The 20,285-nt window shown below is 36.0% G+C and overlaps 3 protein-coding genes across 7 annotated transcripts in view; 1 reads left to right on the top strand and 2 right to left on the bottom strand.

The window, feature by feature from the left end:
- Positions 1–4,955, top strand: part of LOC112568550 — a 29,309-nt gene extending 24,354 nt beyond the window's left edge. The window contains exon 9 of the mRNA XM_025245876.1: positions 55–4,955. Within this exon, the coding sequence (XP_025101661.1) occupies positions 55–452 (398 nt within the window). The 3' untranslated portion in view covers positions 453–4,955. The remainder of the gene's footprint in view (positions 1–54) is intronic.
- On the bottom strand, positions 1,414–10,382 carry LOC112568551. 3 transcript variants are annotated; one of them, XR_003100119.1, is made up of 6 exons: positions 10,247–10,382; positions 9,004–9,366; positions 7,662–7,940; positions 6,906–7,199; positions 3,124–5,497; positions 1,414–2,901 (listed from the first exon to the last, which is right to left on the bottom strand). XR_003100119.1 is itself a non-coding variant. In XM_025245879.1 (6 exons), exons 1-5 carry the CDS (start codon positions 10,311–10,313, stop codon positions 5,436–5,438), a joined length of 1,065 nt encoding a protein of 354 aa, XP_025101664.1. In that variant the 5' UTR covers positions 10,314–10,382; the 3' UTR covers positions 1,414–4,902; positions 5,411–5,435. The 3 variants fall into 3 exon arrangements, 2 of the variants coding, with proteins under 2 accessions (XP_025101664.1, XP_025101662.1); XM_025245879.1 differs by having other exon boundaries at positions 1,414–4,902; positions 5,411–5,497; XM_025245877.1 differs by having other exon boundaries at positions 1,414–5,497.
- A 1,884-nt stretch (positions 10,383–12,266) lies between these two features.
- On the bottom strand, positions 12,267–20,271 carry LOC112569179. 3 transcript variants are annotated; one of them, XM_025246904.1, is made up of 6 exons: positions 19,130–20,271; positions 18,265–18,376; positions 17,366–17,497; positions 16,564–16,767; positions 15,293–15,422; positions 12,267–13,820 (listed from the first exon to the last, which is right to left on the bottom strand). In XM_025246904.1, exons 2-6 carry the CDS (start codon positions 18,317–18,319, stop codon positions 13,745–13,747), a joined length of 597 nt encoding a protein of 198 aa, XP_025102689.1. In that variant the 5' UTR covers positions 18,320–18,376; positions 19,130–20,271; the 3' UTR covers positions 12,267–13,744. The 3 variants fall into 3 exon arrangements, with proteins under 3 accessions (XP_025102689.1, XP_025102688.1, XP_025102690.1); XM_025246903.1 differs by lacking the exon at positions 19,130–20,271 and adding an exon at positions 18,732–18,770; XM_025246905.1 differs by lacking the exon at positions 19,130–20,271 and adding an exon at positions 18,732–18,770 and having other exon boundaries at positions 15,293–15,359.
- Between the last annotated feature and the right edge of the window lie 14 nt (positions 20,272–20,285).

Genomic DNA, 20,285 nt, shown 5'->3' with positions numbered 1-20,285 from the left:
CTGTCAGTTTACTTTATCATGTCATGACGCTATTGTTTATATCCATGTTGACAGAGAGCAGCACAACAGCATCTTCAACACTGACCTCTACCATCGGCAGCTCAACACCACCCTGTCTACAGTGGAGAGATGTACTGGTGTTTTCCTGGGGTTATCTACGTGATCAGTCGGGTGTGGTCACAGGACTGCAAGAAGCGGGTATCCCAGCGCGGGTGATGACGTATGATGACATCGACGACGCGGCCACGGCCCGCAGTGACTTGGTGTTGGTGACGAATACACGTCGTGTTTATGGTCTGGAGAGAAAAGTCGTTGTCTATCTGGAGCACTCTGATTTCGATTCAATGAGTTTTACGGGGTTTTATCAAGGCAGCGATTGCTCTCCGCTACTTAACCTCATGTCCCGCAATACGTCACAACTTGTGATTGTCTCCCTTGATATAGCCGCCTGAAGGTGACTATAACTGACACACCTTTCACCTGTTGTAGTCGTGTGTCTGTTTGATATCAACACTTGTCTTCAGTGTTTCTCCTCTTATACTTTCAGTCTATCACCACGTCATCACCTCATGACGTCATGCAGTCTGTCTGCATAAAACCTCTAACCCAAGGGAGACAATCTGTCAATGGCAAGCTTTTTGCAGTGCGGGGGGGAAATAGCCTAGGTTTTCTATATTAAGTTAAATATTTTCTGTGACGGACATCATTAAAAATAACATTGTTTATATATAGTTGTGCAAAACTGGATAGCTTTTGGCTGTTTTTTTCATTATGAGTTTCACAAATTAGACTTGTAAATTAATTTTTTATTCATTTATATTTCAACATTTTGATCAAGGATGCTCTATAAATTTCAAAATAGGTATTAAGACAATTAAGTATTTCTAATGAGCATGCTCATAGCTATAAATCCTTGATAATAAAATCTCAAAATGTATAAATTGTATCATAAAATATGTACTTGAAGAAGAGGAACTTATAAATCTCAAAGTGTAGATCTTTACATTTGTAAGTTCACATATCAGCGAAATCATACAAACACACACACAGAAGTATGTGTGTCCACTGCCAGGCATTGTGCAAGTAAAAGTGGGGAAAACACTTATAATGCATGTCTATGCATACCATGCACATAATTATTAAAGACTGAATATCAAATGTCACTGTCAAGTGATTATTTTTCTTACATTTAAAAAAAAAATTTGATAGATACAACATAAATTATCTTGAAAGATGGAGCAGACAATTGCTTTCTGAATTTTATGAGAAATGTGCAGGTAGTACTTTGATTTTCTGTAACAAATTTATGAAAATCTACTTTTGTAACAATACCTGATGATAAGTGACAAATAACACAGTGAAAATTAAGTTTAAAAAATGCAGTTTTTAATGGTAAACACACAAAAACGCAAATATTTGAAACAGTTTTATTGTTAATTAGAAATGACATATCTGAACACAAGCTCTTGTACTTATTCTTGTACAAGGATGAGTTTAAATCTGAGTTTAAGTCTGTCTCTGTGTTTTGTGTCTGTTAGTTTCATCTTGTACAGAGGTGTGTGTGTGTGAGAGAGAGAGAGAGAAAGATCAAGAGAAAGATATTCTGATTCCTAAATGCAATTAAAAATGACACAAGAGCGAGGAAGAAAATACTTGTAGCCATGCCAAGATGCAATAAAAGTAGACATTGTGTCAGGAATTTTCAGGTAAAGGCAAAGTGGCTAAAAAAATCTGTTCACTTGTTACAGAATTTCCATTTTCTATTAACTAATAAATATATTTAACTCAAGCTAACTGATAACTTTTAAGCTTTTCAAAGATCAAAGAAATGCATTAAAGGTATGGTTTTTATTTGGATGAGTCAATAATATATGAATGTTAACAAAGGAAATGTAAGAATATTATGAGTTTACATTCATGGAGATTCATTATCTTTATTTCTATTGGTACCACAGAACAAATGTTACTAGGAACAAGATTAGTTAATTAAATGTAAAATCTATTCTAAACTCTTTAACTATGCATGTTCACTACCAATTCAAAGGCACAATTAAACAGACAAATAAGACATTATGATATGTTTAGTGTGGTGACTGTTTGTTCAAGAAACTTGCTTAAAAGAAAGACATAAAATGAAAAACCAGACAAGTATAAAGCAATTAGAAGCATAACAATGCAAAATGTGTGCAAATCATTACTGCTAGCAGAAAATAATATAGAAACATTAATCGTTTTAAGCTCGATCGAGGATAGTAGCATGACAAAACATGGTTAAATATAATCCTGTATTTGAGAACTTTATAGGGTTAAAAAAAAAGATTTCAATGCTAGAATGATCAGCTAGCAAATGTTGAAATTCCTTGAAGTAATAGCATTGAAAATAAGACTGAAGGAAAAGTTTGATTTACTAATTATGCCCTTCATTCCGTGTGATTTTCCTCCATCTCACTCTTTAAGGTGGTTCTGTTGTCTACAGAAGCAGAAACAAAATACTTGCAGCATATGCAAAAGTTTACACAAAAACTCATCAGATTATTTCTTTTAAGATATCTCCGGTGAATTGTTATACTGGAAGGGTGAAATTTATAGTCATAAAATGCATAAAGTATGCACCGACATAATGATCTTGTAAGGCTTGACATCACATCAGTGTGGGTGTGTACGGTGTGACATCGCCTGACAAAAGAAGACACTGAGGAAACAATAGGGGAAAGCTGTTGTAACAAATTTGAAACTTATGTGTCTGGAAATTTTTTTTAATAAAATCCAGATTTGATTTGCACAGTTTTTCTTGCTTCCTTTCTTTACTTTTTTCCATCTTTCTGTTTCTGTGGATTTTTGTTTTCTTGCTTGTTTTTTTTCATGATCAATCGTCCCCTCTTGATCTGTTACTTTTCTTTACTGAAATTAGAGACTGACAATTATCATACTATAATTGCTAAAAACTAAATAATAGATTGAGCAGTTTCTATGATTTATGTACAACATTCGCTTGTAGTCTACTTTAAAATGTGTATACAGGTGCGGACACACACACAAGTATGGGTGTCCAAATGCAGGACATTGCGCAAGCACATGTGGGGAAAAACAGTCGTGACCCATATATATGCACACAATACACACCTGATATATCTCTATTCTTGCTAGCTGATGAATTCTGCCCTGATATATTCTTGGTGTGACAGTTGGTAGTGAGTTGGGAACGTTGAAAAGTGATGGCACAGTCCTTATCACACCAAGTCAGCTTATTTTTCTTAGCCAACTTCATAAACTGTTAGTAGTCATAATGGTCACTGCATGAGCAGCAGCCAGACTTAAACAGGAGTGCTACATCTTTCTTTAGCAAGTCTTCCCTCCTGAGTCTTCACACCCACTGATTGCATCTATCAGTAAAAAATCGCCATTAATCACACGTCTTGTACCAGCATACTACATGTGCAGTCTATCTGATCTCTAGGCTCATTTGTTCCGTTACCAAATCTCATCAACAATTCTTTGCCTAAATCATGAACTTTACACAAACAATTTAATGAATCCACATATATCAGAAAATTAAACAACATACTAAATATATTATCACTCTAAGACAATACAGTATACTTGTAGCCCAACATTAAAAGGTTCACGCATATGAGCAAACACCTTTCGATTAACCTTCTCACCGTTCTAAATCCAGCAGACACAATGGCTCGACCGAAGCAAGTTAATATAAAAGAACACTTTATAGTTGTATTCTGATCCAATTCGTATTCAACAAAATGGAGATATTTTAGTTACTGACATTCTTATTTTACCTGGTGCGCAGGTAAAAAAAAACCTGTGCTCTTGTAGACAGTTATAAAGCTAATTGGAGGCTTCGTAAAGTAGAATCGCATTTTGATCTTCACTTGAATATCATCGGCAAATCCTTTCTTGACGTGACAACGAAGAATCTGTGACCTGTCTAAACCTTGATAAGTGGAATAATTTTATCACTTCTCGTCGTCTTTCTGTAAACTGCAACCAAGTTCCTTTTTTGAAGCTCACTCAAAGGTAACTCTAATAGGATAGATTTTTCATGTTACAAGTCATCTCTTAAGATATACAGCCAGAAAGACAGTTAAAGGAAACAGTTTTCGAATTTTTAATTGTCAGATATAACATCATGGACACCCTACACATATTACTTATTTTTTGAGGTTATATGTTTCAAAGCCATCTTTTCATCTTTATTAGAAATATTATAGCTACTGTGTCCAAAATATTTTTCTTATCTTTTTAAATTAACCTTTTGATAAACTTATTTTGTTTATAAATTTGTGGTGAGGTGTTTTTCGTTCCATGGTTTAAACTTTCGTGGTCTCTAGGTTATTTTGTAAATTACCATATGCTATATTTTTTCCCAATCACATATGTATTTCAACACTTTTTTGGTTAAGCAAACATGCAATAAGATGCAAGACATGCATTGCAAAAAGCACAATAAAATAGTAAATTTAAGACTAAAGGGAAGGGAGGTGCCTAGAGAGAAAGAAAAAGGATAAGAGATCATACAGAGTTTTACAAAATTTGCATGCCAGCAGTAAAACAAGAACAATGTAATAAAAATTGCAATTCTACGAACCATGTAATTCTAACAATATAACTAATAACATCAGTTTTCTGATATCCGAGGTAATTTTCATCCTCGCTTGTTCCACTGTGTGCTTTATAATAGTGTCCAGTAGTCTGGTGAATAAGCAGTCGTCGAAGAAGATACAAGGCGTGCCTGGAATACGATTTTTTTTATCTTTTGCCAATGTTTTTTCAATTGTATCACGACTGCAGTCAGCTACTTTTATCAGATAGTGTCCTAGTGATTTTGGTGTTCCTAGATCCTGAATGTCCAAGGTATGAGCGAGAATCAACTTCACAGCCTAGCCCCTGAAAAAAAAAAGAATGAATATAATTATAAGGTTCGTATTTCTTTCACAATAGATCACACCTTAATTTAAATCATATAAAACACAACTAGAAGGCATTCATGTAAAGACTTAAAAACACAACCACCCACTTCGCCACACAAATATATTCCTGTGTGTGTGTGTGGGGGGGGGGAAGTGGCCTATTAAGATTTTAAAGGTTATGCACGTGTACGGTATTATCCAAGCATCCATTGGAAAATGTTTAAATGCACAGCAATAGATTGTAGAGATGCGGAGCGTGTAATTTTGTACTAGCTACAAACAGTTAAGGAAGTAGTGACAAGGAAGTAAATGAAGCTGTCAATAATAAGATGAAGCGACCGACTTGTCCTGTAAAGATTTATGCACATTTCAAATATAACCATCGCAGACCATCCTACGAAAACTGTTTTGTTACCTTTTCGCTTTAGTAAGCTGACATTAGATAGAAAACTAAAGATGATTAATGTAGGCTCAAGTGTACTTACCCTATGTACCCCATCTCCTCGCGCGTTACGCCAAGTGTGTAGAAAACCGTAGAATCCGTAGCATCAGTAAAATCATGTTTGTCGACCCTGTGCATGCAGTTTAGAATAACGGACGGAATTTTTAGCGCACGAAACTCCAAGATTTCTTCGTGGTAAAGTAAATCCCATTTATTTTAAATTTTTATACTGGATCAGTCACAATGATACCGCTTACTTCCTAACTTATTAGTACCAGAGTTTCATGCTGTAGAATGCCAACGATGTAAACGACATTACACGTTGACATACTTTACTTTTCTAATGACATATATTGCTGCAACGTTGTGAGCTTTATTGTTTTGAAAAGCATTTTCAATTTTGTCTAAATTCTTTTATCGTCAACATTTAGGTCTTCGTTTATGTTTAAAGATCGTTCAAGCGACAGTTCGTGGTAGTTACATTTGATGTAGGTCATAAAGGCTCAGGAACAGGACTCAGAATATCTACAGACCTGCCTCAATGACTAAGAGTAACGCAGACGAGAATGTTCTAAGAAGTTCTGCCGATGTCCTGACGCTGACGTATCCCGGGTAGCAATGTGTCTTTTCCCGCTGTCTGATTGGTTAAAGTCGGTGGAATACAATAAACTGTGAAGATATGTGCCATCAATCTACGACACCAATCATCAAACATGCAGATTCTAAGATTTTAAGAGTTTAATATATCGACTATAACCTGTGTTGGTGTGTAATTTTGGCTATAAAAACCAAAAGAAGAGCTGTTATTTTTGTTCCCACAAACTATCACAATAAATATATACATAAATTTTTATGAATGTTCTGTGATGGCCAAGTATTAATCGTTGCTTTGATCCCTGACACGCACTTGATGTTAAAAATTGTACAGGTTCAGCTGATATTCATTTAGTGGGTCCAACAAAATCAAGTAAGCGGAAGCAATCAGTAGACGTGGCTGTAAATTATGAAACGAGTGTAAAGCCATTGCCTTAGGAATAAAGAGAGAACTCATTGACAGGCGTCTTCTCTCAGTAGTTTTGTAGCGGTGTTCAGGCTCCGCGGATATGGCTTTGTGTCATTTTATTCCACGACATTTTTTAAAAATGTTCCTCAGAGGAAAAAACTACATTTGCGAGGTAACCCCAATGCCCTATAACCGAGGAGCCAGAGTTTGACTTTGATTTCTCTATATTACTTATTGGCAACGACATCCCTTCGCTTTTCAACTACAGCTCGAGAGGTCCGCTTATTATTCATCCAGACAAGTCATGTAAGCTTCGTAAGCCCCATATAAGCAGATTAAGCTGCATAAACAGGAAATCTCACATTATCTCTGAAAATTGCTGTCGAAGTTGACCTTTAGTTTGTTTGTAACATTAATATTTAATTTCGCGAAATCCTGAAAATGAATAAAGTTAGTGTTAGTTTTATTTAACCTTTTTCTTTAAGTCCAATGAAAAGCTTCCAGTTATTTTAGAAACAGGCTGTAGTATACTTACGGGAGATTTTACTGAAGACCAATGGGTCTGAAAACCCTTTCTCATTAAGGAGACTTAGTGTCCATTCTCCTTCCTTGTCGCTATCTTCCTTGTTAAGGTCAACGGTCAACAGCAGGTCAGGTGGGTCACCAGTCAGTGTACACTTTATTTCCTTGTTTGAGTTCTCTTCCAATGGCAACGAACTCAGAAAACAGCTCTCAAGTTTGGTCGTGTGAGCCCTCACGTTAAAAATCCACTTTTCATATTCTGTATCACTGATGACCTTTGGGTGTTTGTCTACAAACTGAGGACGACCTGTTAGAGCAAGAAGTATCAGGAAGCATCAATCAGTAGTTTGCACTTCTTTGAGAATTACACAATTATTAAAATCTTTATATTTAAATGGCATGTGTAAATCAAAAAAATGAATCAATCAAATGTGTGGTCAGAATTTTTGCTTCACTTTACATGCACTTGTATTTAAAAGTCATAAAAAATATCAATCTAATTTTCCATTATTTGTACACCTGCATTTTCACATGCAAAGATGCAAGTTCTAAACACCTTCAATACCATACAAGTATTTATCGAGAGATTAAGAAAATACAGAGCACTAAAATAGAGCAATGAATCCCATAAGGCCTCATTTATACCATATGATATTACCCCCACTGCTGCTTATAAAATCAAAAGTCATTTGGTGAGGTTGTAACAGCCATTGTTGCTAGCACTCAGTTATGACTAGGCTTAGAAAAATACTCTTTAGTTTCTCCTTACACTTAACAAGTAAAGACACCGATCTATTCTTGTCAGAGCCTTTTCCTTCGCAGTGTAAAACTGGCCACTCGTCCTGACATTGAACTGTAAGAGAATAAATGAGTAAGTTTTCCGATCTCAAGTGATGCAGTTGCTTTCTGTTTCTATCCAGCAGAGAACAATCAGCGGGAGGGTTCCCTTTGTCAAACAAACAGGAAATGTTGATCTGACCCTCGTTAATAAGTTGCCTGCTATTCGCTTCATGTCCATTAATTGTCATACTAATGACACTGGGTGTGTCTGCAAAAAAAGAAAGGACATATGCAATTAAAATTAACATATCTGTACCCTACAGAATTTATCACAGAAGCAAAGAAGAAAGAAACAAAAACTAAACTCCAAGTTAGTTAACACACTTAAATATGGGTACTACGAATAAACAGGCGAACGAACCAGCTAATAAAACTCTCCACACCCGCACACACATAAATGCTGACAACAACTTGATGACTTATGAAGCTACATTTCTTCTTTCTTTCTTTTTTTTTATCTTTCATTTTTTATGTGTGACGAAAATAAACACAACTAGAAAGTCGTCCTTCTCTTTTTTACAGAACTTTGCAATAGATTTGCTTTCCTGTGAGTTTGACGTGATAAGTTTTAATATCAACTGCAGAAAGGTATCTAAATTAATATTACGAAAATGATGATCATTATAAAATTCTAATATACATTATACTATTTAAAACAGTTTGATAAATGTGCAATTCATTTAAATTTTATTGTCTAAATATATCTATTAGCATAGCAGAACAAATCACTTCAATGGAAACAGTGTTAGGAAGCCCTGCATACTATTGTTAGTTATAACAAAACATAAAAAAGTAAATATACATGTAAATCAACAATAGTAGTCGTATCCAAACAGGAGATAGGTTCCATACTGTCAAAGAAATCTGTTTAACACTAGTATTTTTAGACGGTAGCGTGCATAAAATATCCGAAAAGTAATTTCTTCAGGTTAACGAAAATCGCGAACTCTTTCGCGTGTTCTCTTATATGTCCTGACTTTTGTTTTCACAGCTTTTTCACTATATCAGTTTCGGTGGTCTCTATCATAAGACAGCGAGACAAATTTTACAAACATTAAAAATTATTGTGAACATTATATATATATAACTTTATTATGCATTAATGCTGCTTATTGTCACTAAGTAGATTTGTATTTTCGGCTGCCTTGTACACATAAAGATATCTTGTATATTATTTTCAATTGTAAATGTCTTTGTAAAAAGCACATACTGATGTGTCAAGTAAGATCTATTTAATAATAAATAATAATAAGATTTAATTAGATACTTACATAAAACATTAAGGTTTAGCTCTTTTCGATTATTCATAAAACGACCAGATTGAGGGTCTTTCCACTTCCATTCCCACTGTGTCTGCACATGAGATCTGTTTACTTTCCTGTACAGCTGTCCAGGCCCCGTGGGGCTGATGCAACGAACTGATGTGTTTCGTGTATCACTGCACGTGCCGTCCAACAAGGTCATTGACCCATCGTACTCAGACTTACCATCTAGTGTTCTTGTGTTTACGGTTATTGCATATGATGTCCTGAAGGGACAGCTTGAGGCGTCTATACCAAATGTTACATTGAGAAAGCTGTTTTCTAACAGCGATATAACATTTTCTTGTAAAGGTACAAGCGTCAGTTTTACACCTGAAACAGAAGCCGCACAACGAGACGATGCTGTTTGTAAAAGTTTACATTTGTCTCTGGAGGTAGCTAAAAGTGATGTGTAGAGTGATTGGGAGGGCAGTGTATTGTGGTTGTGTCAGTATAGCCAAAAAAAGGGAAAAATCTGTCCCTCTTAAGACTCTAATTGATGAATTCTGTGAAGGCAGCTCATCTATGTCTTTGACGATCAACAAGAGAGATTTATACTATAGTCCAGTTTTAAAGAAAAGAAAAATGAAGAGACATTCCTTCATCTTACAAAATTTAAACTTTATCAGTAGTGAACATTACAGTAAAAAACTAAGCCAATAAAAGAAAGAAGGAAAACCACAAACGTTTATCCTCAGCTAAGTAAAGAAAATAAACAAAACTTGTCGGTAACTTTAGAATTTATTGAGGAAGTTTTAGCTGCATGCAGTTTATATTTCAGTAACTTCCGTTGTCATTTTAAAAAGTCTAAGAATGTAGGATAAGATAAATTTCATCAGGCGACAGGAAAAAGGTAAATATAATTGGTTTTCCCATAATTAAGAGTATTTGTTAGCAAAAATAAAAACTTCAACATATTGTGGGGTAAAACAAAGTTTGTTCATTTTCTGAATGACAAGGTATAATTATTAAGATTATCACCACTTTCTGTAGAAATACAAAGGTGTTAAAGAAACGTACCCAAAAATGTTAAATTAAACACGTCCGAATCTTTTTTAAGATTCACAAAAGCGTATGACGAAGCAGATACATGCATGACTATCGTCAAGAAGTGTTGAAACAAGGTTTATCAATAAACTTGACTATGACCATCCAGTAAATCGTATTTTGCAAATATTTCGATTTATTATATTTCAAAAACATTTATACTTACATGCTTGTGTTTGTGAAAAAGTCACCACTGGAAACATGATAAATACAAGTGAGATATAAAATAGCATCGTGTTAAAGCCTTTATATTTGCTTCACTGAGAGATACACAGCTAACGCTGCCTTATTAAGCAACGATCTTCTTCCGTGTAAGCACTTTATATACGCGAATTACTGTTTGATTGCTGTGAAGTAGTTCAACATTTTAGGGATGAAGCCATGGACCCAAAACATAGCACATGGTTTCAAATGTCAACAACTGCAAATCTCATTATCACAAGATAGCGTATAACCGATTTCATGGTGAACCTTATAGGCGCAGGTTTTTAAACCATTTTCAAAGAACATTAGCAAAATGATAAATGATAATATTAGGTACAGTGCAACATGAGGCTTGCACTTCCTTTGTAATTCCAGAAATAAAGCATTTGTATTCAAGTCTTCTTACTGTAATGGAAAAGGTGTCGGCACAATAGGTGTATGTGATATGTTCTCTTGCCTTACGCAGCTATTAAATATTTACTTTGAAAACATGGTGTGATTTTGTGTTTAAAGTTTATTTTGACCACCAGGAAAAAAATAACACGAGAAGCCAGTAAACCACCAGGGTCTGTCAACCATACAGGAAATTGATGGAAATTGATGGAAATTGATGGCGTTGGAAGAACTTAAAATCGACAGAATTCAGCCTCAAATCTAAAAAGTGTGGTTGTGCTGTATTGAACTAAAACTAAATGCAGCAAAAACAGTCCTGGCTGTGCTTTAGGCTTTTCCAGGTGTTTATACAGTCTATTCAGAATGAACAAATTTTAATCTTCAACATTCCATGTAACCACTGACGTGTATAGGTGGATTGCTGTGTGTCTGCCAAGACCAACGCTTAGACTCTTGCGAAGTTATCCGCTGTTAGTCTCGGCGAGCCGTAACAATGAATGTGACTGAACCGGAAGCTTTTTGATGGAGAGCCTCGATATAAGAGTTAATTTATAAAAAAAAAGTTGTTTGCAATTTGTCTATTGATACAAGTTCGTGGTCCAACCATATCAGTAAACATCAGTGGGTATCATTTGTTCTGTTTTTATATAATTTATTAGGAGAAAACGTGTTAAAATGTCGGGTGTCAGCCATGTTTTTGTGCCTGTGTTTCTCTCAGCACATGAGACGCACCGGTAGTAGAAAGGTTTACAGCAGACGACGTTTGACGTCAGAGTCCAGGCTATTTTTATCCGGTTCGTGTGGACATAGGGCAACTCGGACTGTAGAGCATCAAAGGGTCCCTGTTCACGTCGGACGCACAGTGCAGTGGAGGTCAGCGCGAGAGTATCAACACAAAAAGTGAAGGAGACAGTGTCAACAGATCACACAGGGTTCAGTATGGTGCGAACTCGGTGGATCTATATCTAACGTCAGGCATGAGGCCTCAGGGGCAAGAACTCTGACATTACTGCGCCGCAGTGTGTGCGGGTGTTTGCCTTTTTTATTATCTCCCTTACGAACATCTCTTAATACCCATTTTTTTCGAGGTGGGGGAAGGGGTAGTACACCGTTTTCTTGCCTGTGTGTGTACGCGTATTTATACATCTCCAATCATTTTATTTTCTTATTTTTACCTACATGTGATTAACCTTCTAATTTGTTGTGGTCTACGTTCATTAAAGGTTTGATAGGTGCGTCGTGTCCCCCTCTGGCTGAGAGGATGTGTGTTCGTGCGGCTGTGTGAGCAGTTGCGAGCGTGCATTCGGCGACGCTGGGGGCGATCCGCGACATTCTCTACAGTTTTCATTACAAGGGTGGCTAGTGCTATTGGCAAAATATCATTGGGTTGATTTTAGGGATAATTTTATTGGGAAGTGAAACACTGTTTAAAAGTTTCCGGAGTGCTAGTACGTGACCTGTCTCGATCATAAAGTTAAAAAAGGCGTTGTACACTGTCACGGCACGACGTAGTGTCTCTCGATCACTCCCTTTTGAGCACACTAGCGGGGTGAGACAATGGCGCGTTCTTTCAACAAATAATCAAAACATTTTTGCCTGTAAGAGTTTACTAAACACATCCACAAAATGCACTGAATCTCTATACATTATTAAATAACACTGTCTCGGCAATGGCTCTCCACTTCGAAACACACATACACAAAATGCAAGAAACTCCTAATCAACCAGTAAAGCACACTGTCTCGGCAGTGGCTCTCCACTTCGAAACACACATACACAAAATGCAAGAAACTCCTTATATAAAGCACACTGTCTCGGCAATGGCTCTTCACTTCAAAAGACACAATCGCAAACTCCAAAGTGTTCCTTAGGTTCTCTATACATCAGTTAAGCTCACTGTCTTGGCAATGTCTTTTTACTTCCCGAAAACAATATTTTCCACTCACCATCAAACGTCCAGTTTCACGTCTTCTCGTCCTTTCGCTTGCTACCCCAATCTCTCCTGGCTAACTGCTCTCTCCCTCTCCCGTCACACCTTTTCTTTTTCTTTTCTTTTTTTTTTAACATCATAGAGACACGCATTCCGGAAACCTCCATCTTTCACGCCCTTTCGTCCGTGCGCGTGCGCTTAGTCCTACCTCTCCGACTAGGTCTGTGACAAACACTCCAACTGACCAGCCCAGCAGCACAAGACACGCCTACAGATCGCATGGTTTGGCTATGTGTAGATAACTGAACAAGTTGACGATAAGAAATTACTTCTGATGAAATTTAAAAGTAAATTTAGGGATACCTGTTGTCAAGAAAGGTAAGCTGATCTTCAAAAAAGTTTGCAGTTTGAACTATAGAGTAGTTTAAGAGCTGTAAAGAAGATTGAAAGTATCAGAAAAAGCAGTCATGCAAGCCTTTTCCCACAATCTTCAGTAGACCCCATTTGTTCCTTCTGCCCACATAGCAAGATAAAAGGCTTGTTTTTATGTAAATGTCCTGTTTGTGTAAGTAAGAGAGAAAATTTCAAGACATTGAAAGAAGGACCTCACGTTCTCAATAAACTATACAGTAGCACTAATAGCACTAAAGAGTTAGTAATTAGGCAGTTTGGGCTTTTTGTTGTGGAAACTAAGTGTTATTTTACACTGAAACTGTTAATTTGTTGGCCACTAGTGAAGTCAAAGTCAAGAGAAAACGGTTAAAACGATATTGGTGTGTGTATATGGGGAGATAAATGTGTATATATGGAGGGAAAAGATAAAGAAAAAATGTGTACAAGGGTTAAGTAAGTGAGAAAGGGGAGTAAAAGGTATGTGAATGTGTAGCCTTTTAACCTTTTTATTTATGTACAAGAAAAAAAATAGGACTTTGCACACACTCGCCAGACAATATATCTGTAGTCTTACTTTTTTCTTTTATGCAGTTGTAGTCTATAACAATGGGAATTTTTTATGAACTAACCCGTGCTGGACAAAAGGGAAATCAGTAAAAGCCGTTGTTGGTCAAAATTGGTCGGAAGCAAATCTCTTTTGGTATGAATTCTTCTGAAAAAATGATGATTTAACAAGTGATGTTCTCAACACCTCTGCTTACGCATCCCAGTATGAAGAACCGCTGGTTGGAGAAGGAGTTCCTCTTCTTTTACTTTTTTCCTAGATTAGATGAGGAAAAAAACTTACAAACGTTCAACTTTTGCTTCAAAGAGACTTGTTCAAAACAATCAGAATCATGTTAATCGGTAGGAATCTCTGCTACAAGTTAATAATCGTCACAGAGCAGATTTCTCTAGTGCTCGAACGAAACATAATATAAATAATACTGACACCGCCATAACAAAAATGAGAAGTAAATGTTTTTCTTTCATCTGTGATGCCTTCTGAGAATGAAAATTTTGATATGTTAATGGGCATTTTTTTATTTTTCTAAATGGCTAATAAGCGGCCCATTAGGATACACTTAAGAGAGAAATGAGTTTGATAAAAAAACAGTGTAGAATATCGGCAGCACACTTATTTGTGTAAAAATTAATCTTGTTATGTATCATTCAATTACATCTTTTTTCAATTTTCTTTTCTTTTGTAACCATGATTTAAAAAAATTGACAGGTGTGTACAGAATAAAACTCAAGGTTAATAAAAGTATCAAAAGGCGTTTTCTAGACTGCTCATGAAACGAGCATTGAATCTGTGTGTGTCCAACATTTGAAGAGAGACCGTAACAGTACTTAAACAATCTTACTAAAGAAAAATTACTTAATCGTTGTTGTTCCCTTTTATTTATTCACTATTGCGTGTGTATAACAATTAAAGGCGAAGCAAAAGGAAAGGCACTTTATTACACATGTCTGAAAAAACGGTGTCCAGTCACTTAATCCCCAGACACTTCATCCCCGACACTTCATCCCCGACACTTCATCCCCTAGACTTTTAATCCCCAGACATTTCATCCCCAGACATTTCATCCCCGACACTTCATCCCCGACACTCAAGAACAATTTTCATATTATATTGTTGAAGAACATAAAATTTACTAGCTTATATGAACTTTAACTAATGTTGTAGATGTTCAAATGACGTTGAAGTTAATAGCATGATTTGAAATAGAATTTCAATTAAATTTTTCGCTGACTTCATAATTTTTATAGTTAAGGATTTAGTTTAGGGATTAAGTGTCTGGGGATGAAGTGTCTGGGGATTAAAAGTCTAGGGGATGAAGTGTCGGGGATGAAGTGTCGGGGATGAAGTGTCTGGGGATTAAGTGACTGGGAACCTGAAAAAACACAGATACCTACACCTTGGAATTGCTAGCCAGTGTGTGCATGACCTAAATGTCCATTAAAATTTAGCAAGACTACAAAGGACATCTAAAATGAAAGTGTCTGATGTCTAGTTCAAGACAAGGAAGAAGTATTAATTATGACTACTCGTCATTAATGTTTAATGTTCTTGATTCTTGCAGATATAAATAAAAAAATAATCGCTGCTAGTCACAAAACTCTCCATATTACTTTATGTCTTGTATTCATTGTTTTCTTGAGTCTGTTTTGCTAAATCAGCTAAAAAATATTTAGATAATATTTAACTTCGCATGTAGATAATTGGATGGCTTAAAAGACAGAACTTACCTTTTTTGAATAAATCGTAAAAGGACCCAGATGTCTTTCACGAGGAATAATAGTACGATGACCCAACCTATGACGCCAACAACACTAGCAGCGATACAATTAGCCGAATCACTTTCACAATTCCATTTGTCTAAAACACACAAATACACATGCACATGCACGCACACACACACACACACAGATTAACATTAAAATTTTTTTAATTCAATTTTTTGTAAAAGATACTTTTTCACAGACCTAGAGGCATATTTTGTAATCAATAAGAACCATTTCTTAAACCTTGCTTAAAAATCATCTTCTAGTAATTTTAAGAGATAATGGGAGCTGAGAGACTTTACACTTATTCTGAACGGTCATGTGACTTTCATCAACCAAAAGTGTGAATATTAAAATGACCTGTACAATTTCCAGTTGATAGCAGATAAACATCGTTCAAAGCAGCTAGACTAGAACTACACAGTATTTATGCCTACGAGTGTTATGGAACGAGTTCGAGAGAACTTTGCAAGCTTTCTGAAGGGACGGAAGACACCAGGAGTTTCAAACGTCCCCAGCTGAGCTGTTAAGGCAGAATGGGGAAGAAAGAGCAAAGGTCCTTTTGCTATGTGCCAAAGAATGTGGAAACCAAGAGAATTACCCTGGTGACACAAATACAAGCCCCTCCCCGTGTGCACTTTCTGTCAAATAGAACTGACTACAGTTAACTGCAATGAGGGTATTTCGCAAGTTACATCGTGCATGAGCAGCTCACACTCGTCGATGGTTAAAACGGAAGATGGGGTTAGCTTATTAGCCACTCAGCTACCTTTACTGAGACATGCGAACTTGGGGAGATGGGTGAAAAAGATACTGTTGTGTTATGAACTGTCGCTACTGTAAATTTTAAAAAGGCAGGAGAAAAATTAGTATAACCTACTTTCCCGATAATGAATACCTTTAAGCTTGAAAGACAAAATTGTGATTGCAAGCTATACGAAAAAAGAATTTCTCGCTAACGGCAATGTAAATGATATAAGGTCGGCATTTCATATCGGGATTTTAGATTAAAGATACTTGTTTAGTAAGCTAAATCCCAATATGACACCGTGGGTATGACAGTCAGTAAAGGCATGCAAACGTCGTTGCGACGAGGGAAACAACCACTCACAGTGTAGGCTCGAACATCTTTTTTCTTAACAGCCTATGTACATTTGGAGATTTACAATATTTTATACAAATAAGCTGTCATCACATAACATCTAGAATAAAGAAAGCCATCCGAAACGACTTACTCTGTATAGGCTTACAGGAGATGTCCTTCTCTCCGTCAGCGGAAAAAATAAAGTTTCCGTCTGTACATGGCAGTGCACTGGGAGGATTTTCTAATCTATTCACGCTGATAGAAAAAGTGTCGTTGAAATATTGTGTATCGCAAATAAACCCTCTTGCTTCTTCGCAGTGATACGTATTGGCATACATAAACATTGCGGCAGTATCTGCAACAGTTTACAAACAAAACCTTTAATTTTGCATTTCCATGCTCAAACTTGTGTTGGTTTACATAACTAAAGACTGATTTGACAAGGTATCATGCATTCACAAAATTATGTTAAGACAAAATATCATCAAGTTAAAGCATTAGAATGCTCACTGTGCATATTTAAAGTGATTCCACCAAGGTTTTTTTTTGCCAACTGTGACATAAATGAACAGGACAAACAATTAATATATAAATCCAGCTTTTTATCATAGCACCAATCATTGTCGCTGGAGGTGATGTTGAGTGTAAGCGTCACTGAACGTGTGGTGTGAGCGTATTTTGTTTAGTTTATCACTTATTGGAGGTTTAAACAAAGTCTGCTGTGGACAGAGAAAGACAATACATGCTAATTATATTGTGTGGGATTTCAAGTTTTTTCTTATTTATATCTAGTAACATAAGTCATTATATACTCTACTAATATTTTATTATCTATGCATGTCATAAACCCTTTCCCATTGGTACAAATAAATGTTAATACAAATCTATAAAATGTCTTCTTTTTAATTATTTAATTGTTAAAATACATACTAAATGAAAAATAATAAGCTTGCCTTTACTTCCCGTTGTGGAGTTGTAAAAGAGATAAAATGGTCTCTTCTGCTCAAAGATTTTTCCTTTGATTCTGCCTGTTATTTGATAAAAGCAGGTTTCACCGGAAATCACTTCACAGCTGGATTCTTCATCTGCAAGTTATATAAAATATGTTTATGTGTTTTTATGAATGTCTGTTCTAATTGTAGAGGGCCGGTAGTCCAGCGCTTGTTAGATAGATCTGCTGATGCATGCCAGTAAGTAAAGGTACGCTTGTGAAAGAGCGCGAAAAGTATGCTGATACAAAAGAGCGCGAAAACAATGCTGATGCAAAAGAGCGCGAAAAGTGACACACCCGCGAGGTATATAAGGGCAGAGCTGAGACGTAAGGACAGGGGAGAAAACTCCGAAGAGAAGACGCGAGACAAGCGACGCAGCCGTGACTGTAGATCTATTGTCATTAAAAGAATTGTGTAACTGTTGACAGGCTCCTGCCTTTCTGGTTTGAGTGCTGGACTGTTGTGGTCACTGTTCTACTCCCCTCACCACGCAACACTCGGTTACATAATTAAGAAATAGTTTAGTGGTATTGTCTCCCCTTTTAATAGTTAATTTAGATTGATGAGTTGTATTTAGCATACCTTAAACAGTTAGTAGATAGTTTGATTAAATACAATTATAGTAATTGATACCTGTTCGAATACATTAACCAGAGGGCAGTGTTAACTTAAGCGTACGTTGTATATATCCTTTAAAAAATGATGTGGTCTTGTTATCCGGTCAGATTTATTCACTACTTAATGTAGGAGTAGAATTCAGAATAAATCAAAGATAAAAATATTTATTCAAGTGATCTTAAAGTGGAGGAGCTAAAATCCTTATCGACACATGCTCTTAACTACTTTTTTTACGGACATACCATGTATTGCGGTCGTTTCCAATAGAAGCAACATCAAAATTAGGATATGTTTCATATCTGGGTGCTGACGCTGCTTTGCTAAAAGTTTTTATTTTGAAGACAATTTCGGCATCTGTAGAAATAAATGAAAACGTTTTTAACACGATTACGTGCAGTGTATAAATATTTCACTTAACGACCATTAAGCAATAAAACACTTGCACAAAAATATGCAAGTACATATAATCGTACTCTCAGGCACAGAGAGAACAATAAGAGAGCTTAAAAAAAAACAGCAGCAACAATTCAAAAACGCATTTCCCTCTGTGCTATGTCTACACTGATTTCTGTGAAAAGCACAATATATATGTTTTAAAAGCTGCTGCACAGACATCGAGTAAATTCTTTTAAAAGCAATCATGCCAAATAAGCTTATATTTAATACAACCATTATCATTACGTTTAAATTATTTTTACTCAACACTTACAATTGCAGTGAGGTCTTGGGATCCCGGTGAATTGTTAACAATTACATATTATAGTCTAGTCATACGAGTGACGCACACCAACTGTTCTATTCATACAAGGGCTTAAGCCTGAAGAGATAGACTTGTGTCTTTGTTTTCCACATCATGTTAATGTGTGTGTGGCGAACATGTAATGGTTTAAATGTATGTGTGTCTGTAGGTGTATACACGTGTGCTTTGTGTTGGTTTACATAACTAAAGACTGATTTGACAAGGTATCATGCATCCACAAAATTATGTTAAGACAAAGTATCATCAAGTTAAAGCATTAGAATGCTCACTGTGCCAACTGTGATAGCATAAATGAACAGGACAAACAATTATTTAATTAACAAAGCACTACTATTGTAACTAGTTACCTTCTTGACCTCCTATAGCTGTTAAGTACAGCTATTGAAGCAGTCAACCCTGAAGTGACTCGTTACATGGGAGGTAACCACCTAAGAGAAATCTATTATGTCCCTTGCATGTGACGTTTAGAAAATAATCATTATCATAGCCTTCATGTTACATAGTTTACCTTATGCTTCATAATTTAGAAAACGTTGAAATAATTTTATAACTCAGTTGTATTTTAAACAAATTTATTGGTAGCGGTGGTAGATTACCAATGTTCATAATTTTTCTCTAAAAGACTCACAATGCCCCGAATGCTCACCCATTCATTCAGCAACATGATATAATTTAGAGATACCTTCATTGACATGGTTTTGCTGATGGCAATTCACGAAGAAGATCACAACCTTGGCAGAGAGGAAAAAATATATAGCTTATTACAGATCTCCTTAGCTCACGAATTGTTAAATGTTTTATAAAATTTTGGACTGTGAAAGCTTAAATGTGAATTATTCATTTCTCTCAACTCTCCTGTAGCTGTCTTTGCCTGTGCGTTGAAGCGTTGGTGGATAGATGAAGACACACATGAATAATTTATGTGTTATTTGTTTATAAAACATTCACAAGTGTATGTGCTCACCTTTCACAGTTGAGTTGCGCCAGGTGACTTCCCCGAAAACTGCATGATCCTCGGTCGACTTATAATCTTGTCATTACATTTTTTTGTAAATGAAATGTTAAATATGAAATCACGAGAGTTTCTAGCTCGTTCGCGCTGCAGTCAGGATGTGGCTTTTAACCTCTGAGGTTGCACACACTTTTTGCATGGAAATATGCAAACTCTCCAACAACACGTAGGCCGGGTATAGATATATACAATTATATAGGCTTTACCTAAAGTGTCGCGAATGATTATCATCGGACTAGCCAACGCTGATGAGCTTACATATACAGTATAATACAACCATAATGCAGTCCCCTTTATTTATAGAGAAACATTTTTTTATTGTATATATTTCTCCTTATTGTATAAAACTTCATTGACTTTGTTCTAACTGTATCCTTCACTTACCCGTTTTTCAACTATTACCCTCTTCTATTGAATAGGTAGTGAAGCAAAATTGGAAAGGGTATAAGCAACGCTTACAAAAAATTAATTATAGACTAATTAAAGGTTTG

This window comes from Pomacea canaliculata, linkage group LG7, assembly GCF_003073045.1.
Source record: "Pomacea canaliculata isolate SZHN2017 linkage group LG7, ASM307304v1, whole genome shotgun sequence".
Classification (NCBI taxonomy): Eukaryota; Metazoa; Mollusca; class Gastropoda; order Architaenioglossa; family Ampullariidae; genus Pomacea; species Pomacea canaliculata.
This window is presented reverse-complemented; position numbering and strand designations above follow the sequence as displayed.

Excerpts from the sequence above, each read along its gene's own strand:
- LOC112568551 (XM_025245877.1), bottom strand. The coding sequence starts at position 10,313 with ATGCTATTTTATATCTCACTTGTATTTATCATGTTTCCAGTGGTGACT. Across the intron at positions 9,367-10,246 it reads TTTTTCACAAACACAAGCAT|GTGTAAAACTGACGCTTGTA; the intron begins GTAAGTATAAAT and ends CTTCTGTTTCAG. Across the intron at positions 5,498-6,905 it reads GGTCTTCAGTAAAATCTCCC|GGTCGACAAACATGATTTTA; the intron begins GTAAGTATACTA and ends CTGCATGCACAG.
- LOC112569179 (XM_025246904.1), bottom strand. The coding sequence starts at position 18,319 with ATGAAACATATCCTAATTTTGATGTTGCTTCTATTGGAAACGACCGCA. Across the intron at positions 17,498-18,264 it reads GGAAACGACCGCAATACATG|ATGAAGAATCCAGCTGTGAA; the intron begins GTATGTCCGTAA and ends TATAACTTGCAG. Across the intron at positions 13,821-15,292 it reads TTACGATTTATTCAAAAAAG|GAAAAAAGTAAAAGAAGAGG; the intron begins GTAAGTTCTGTC and ends CATCTAATCTAG.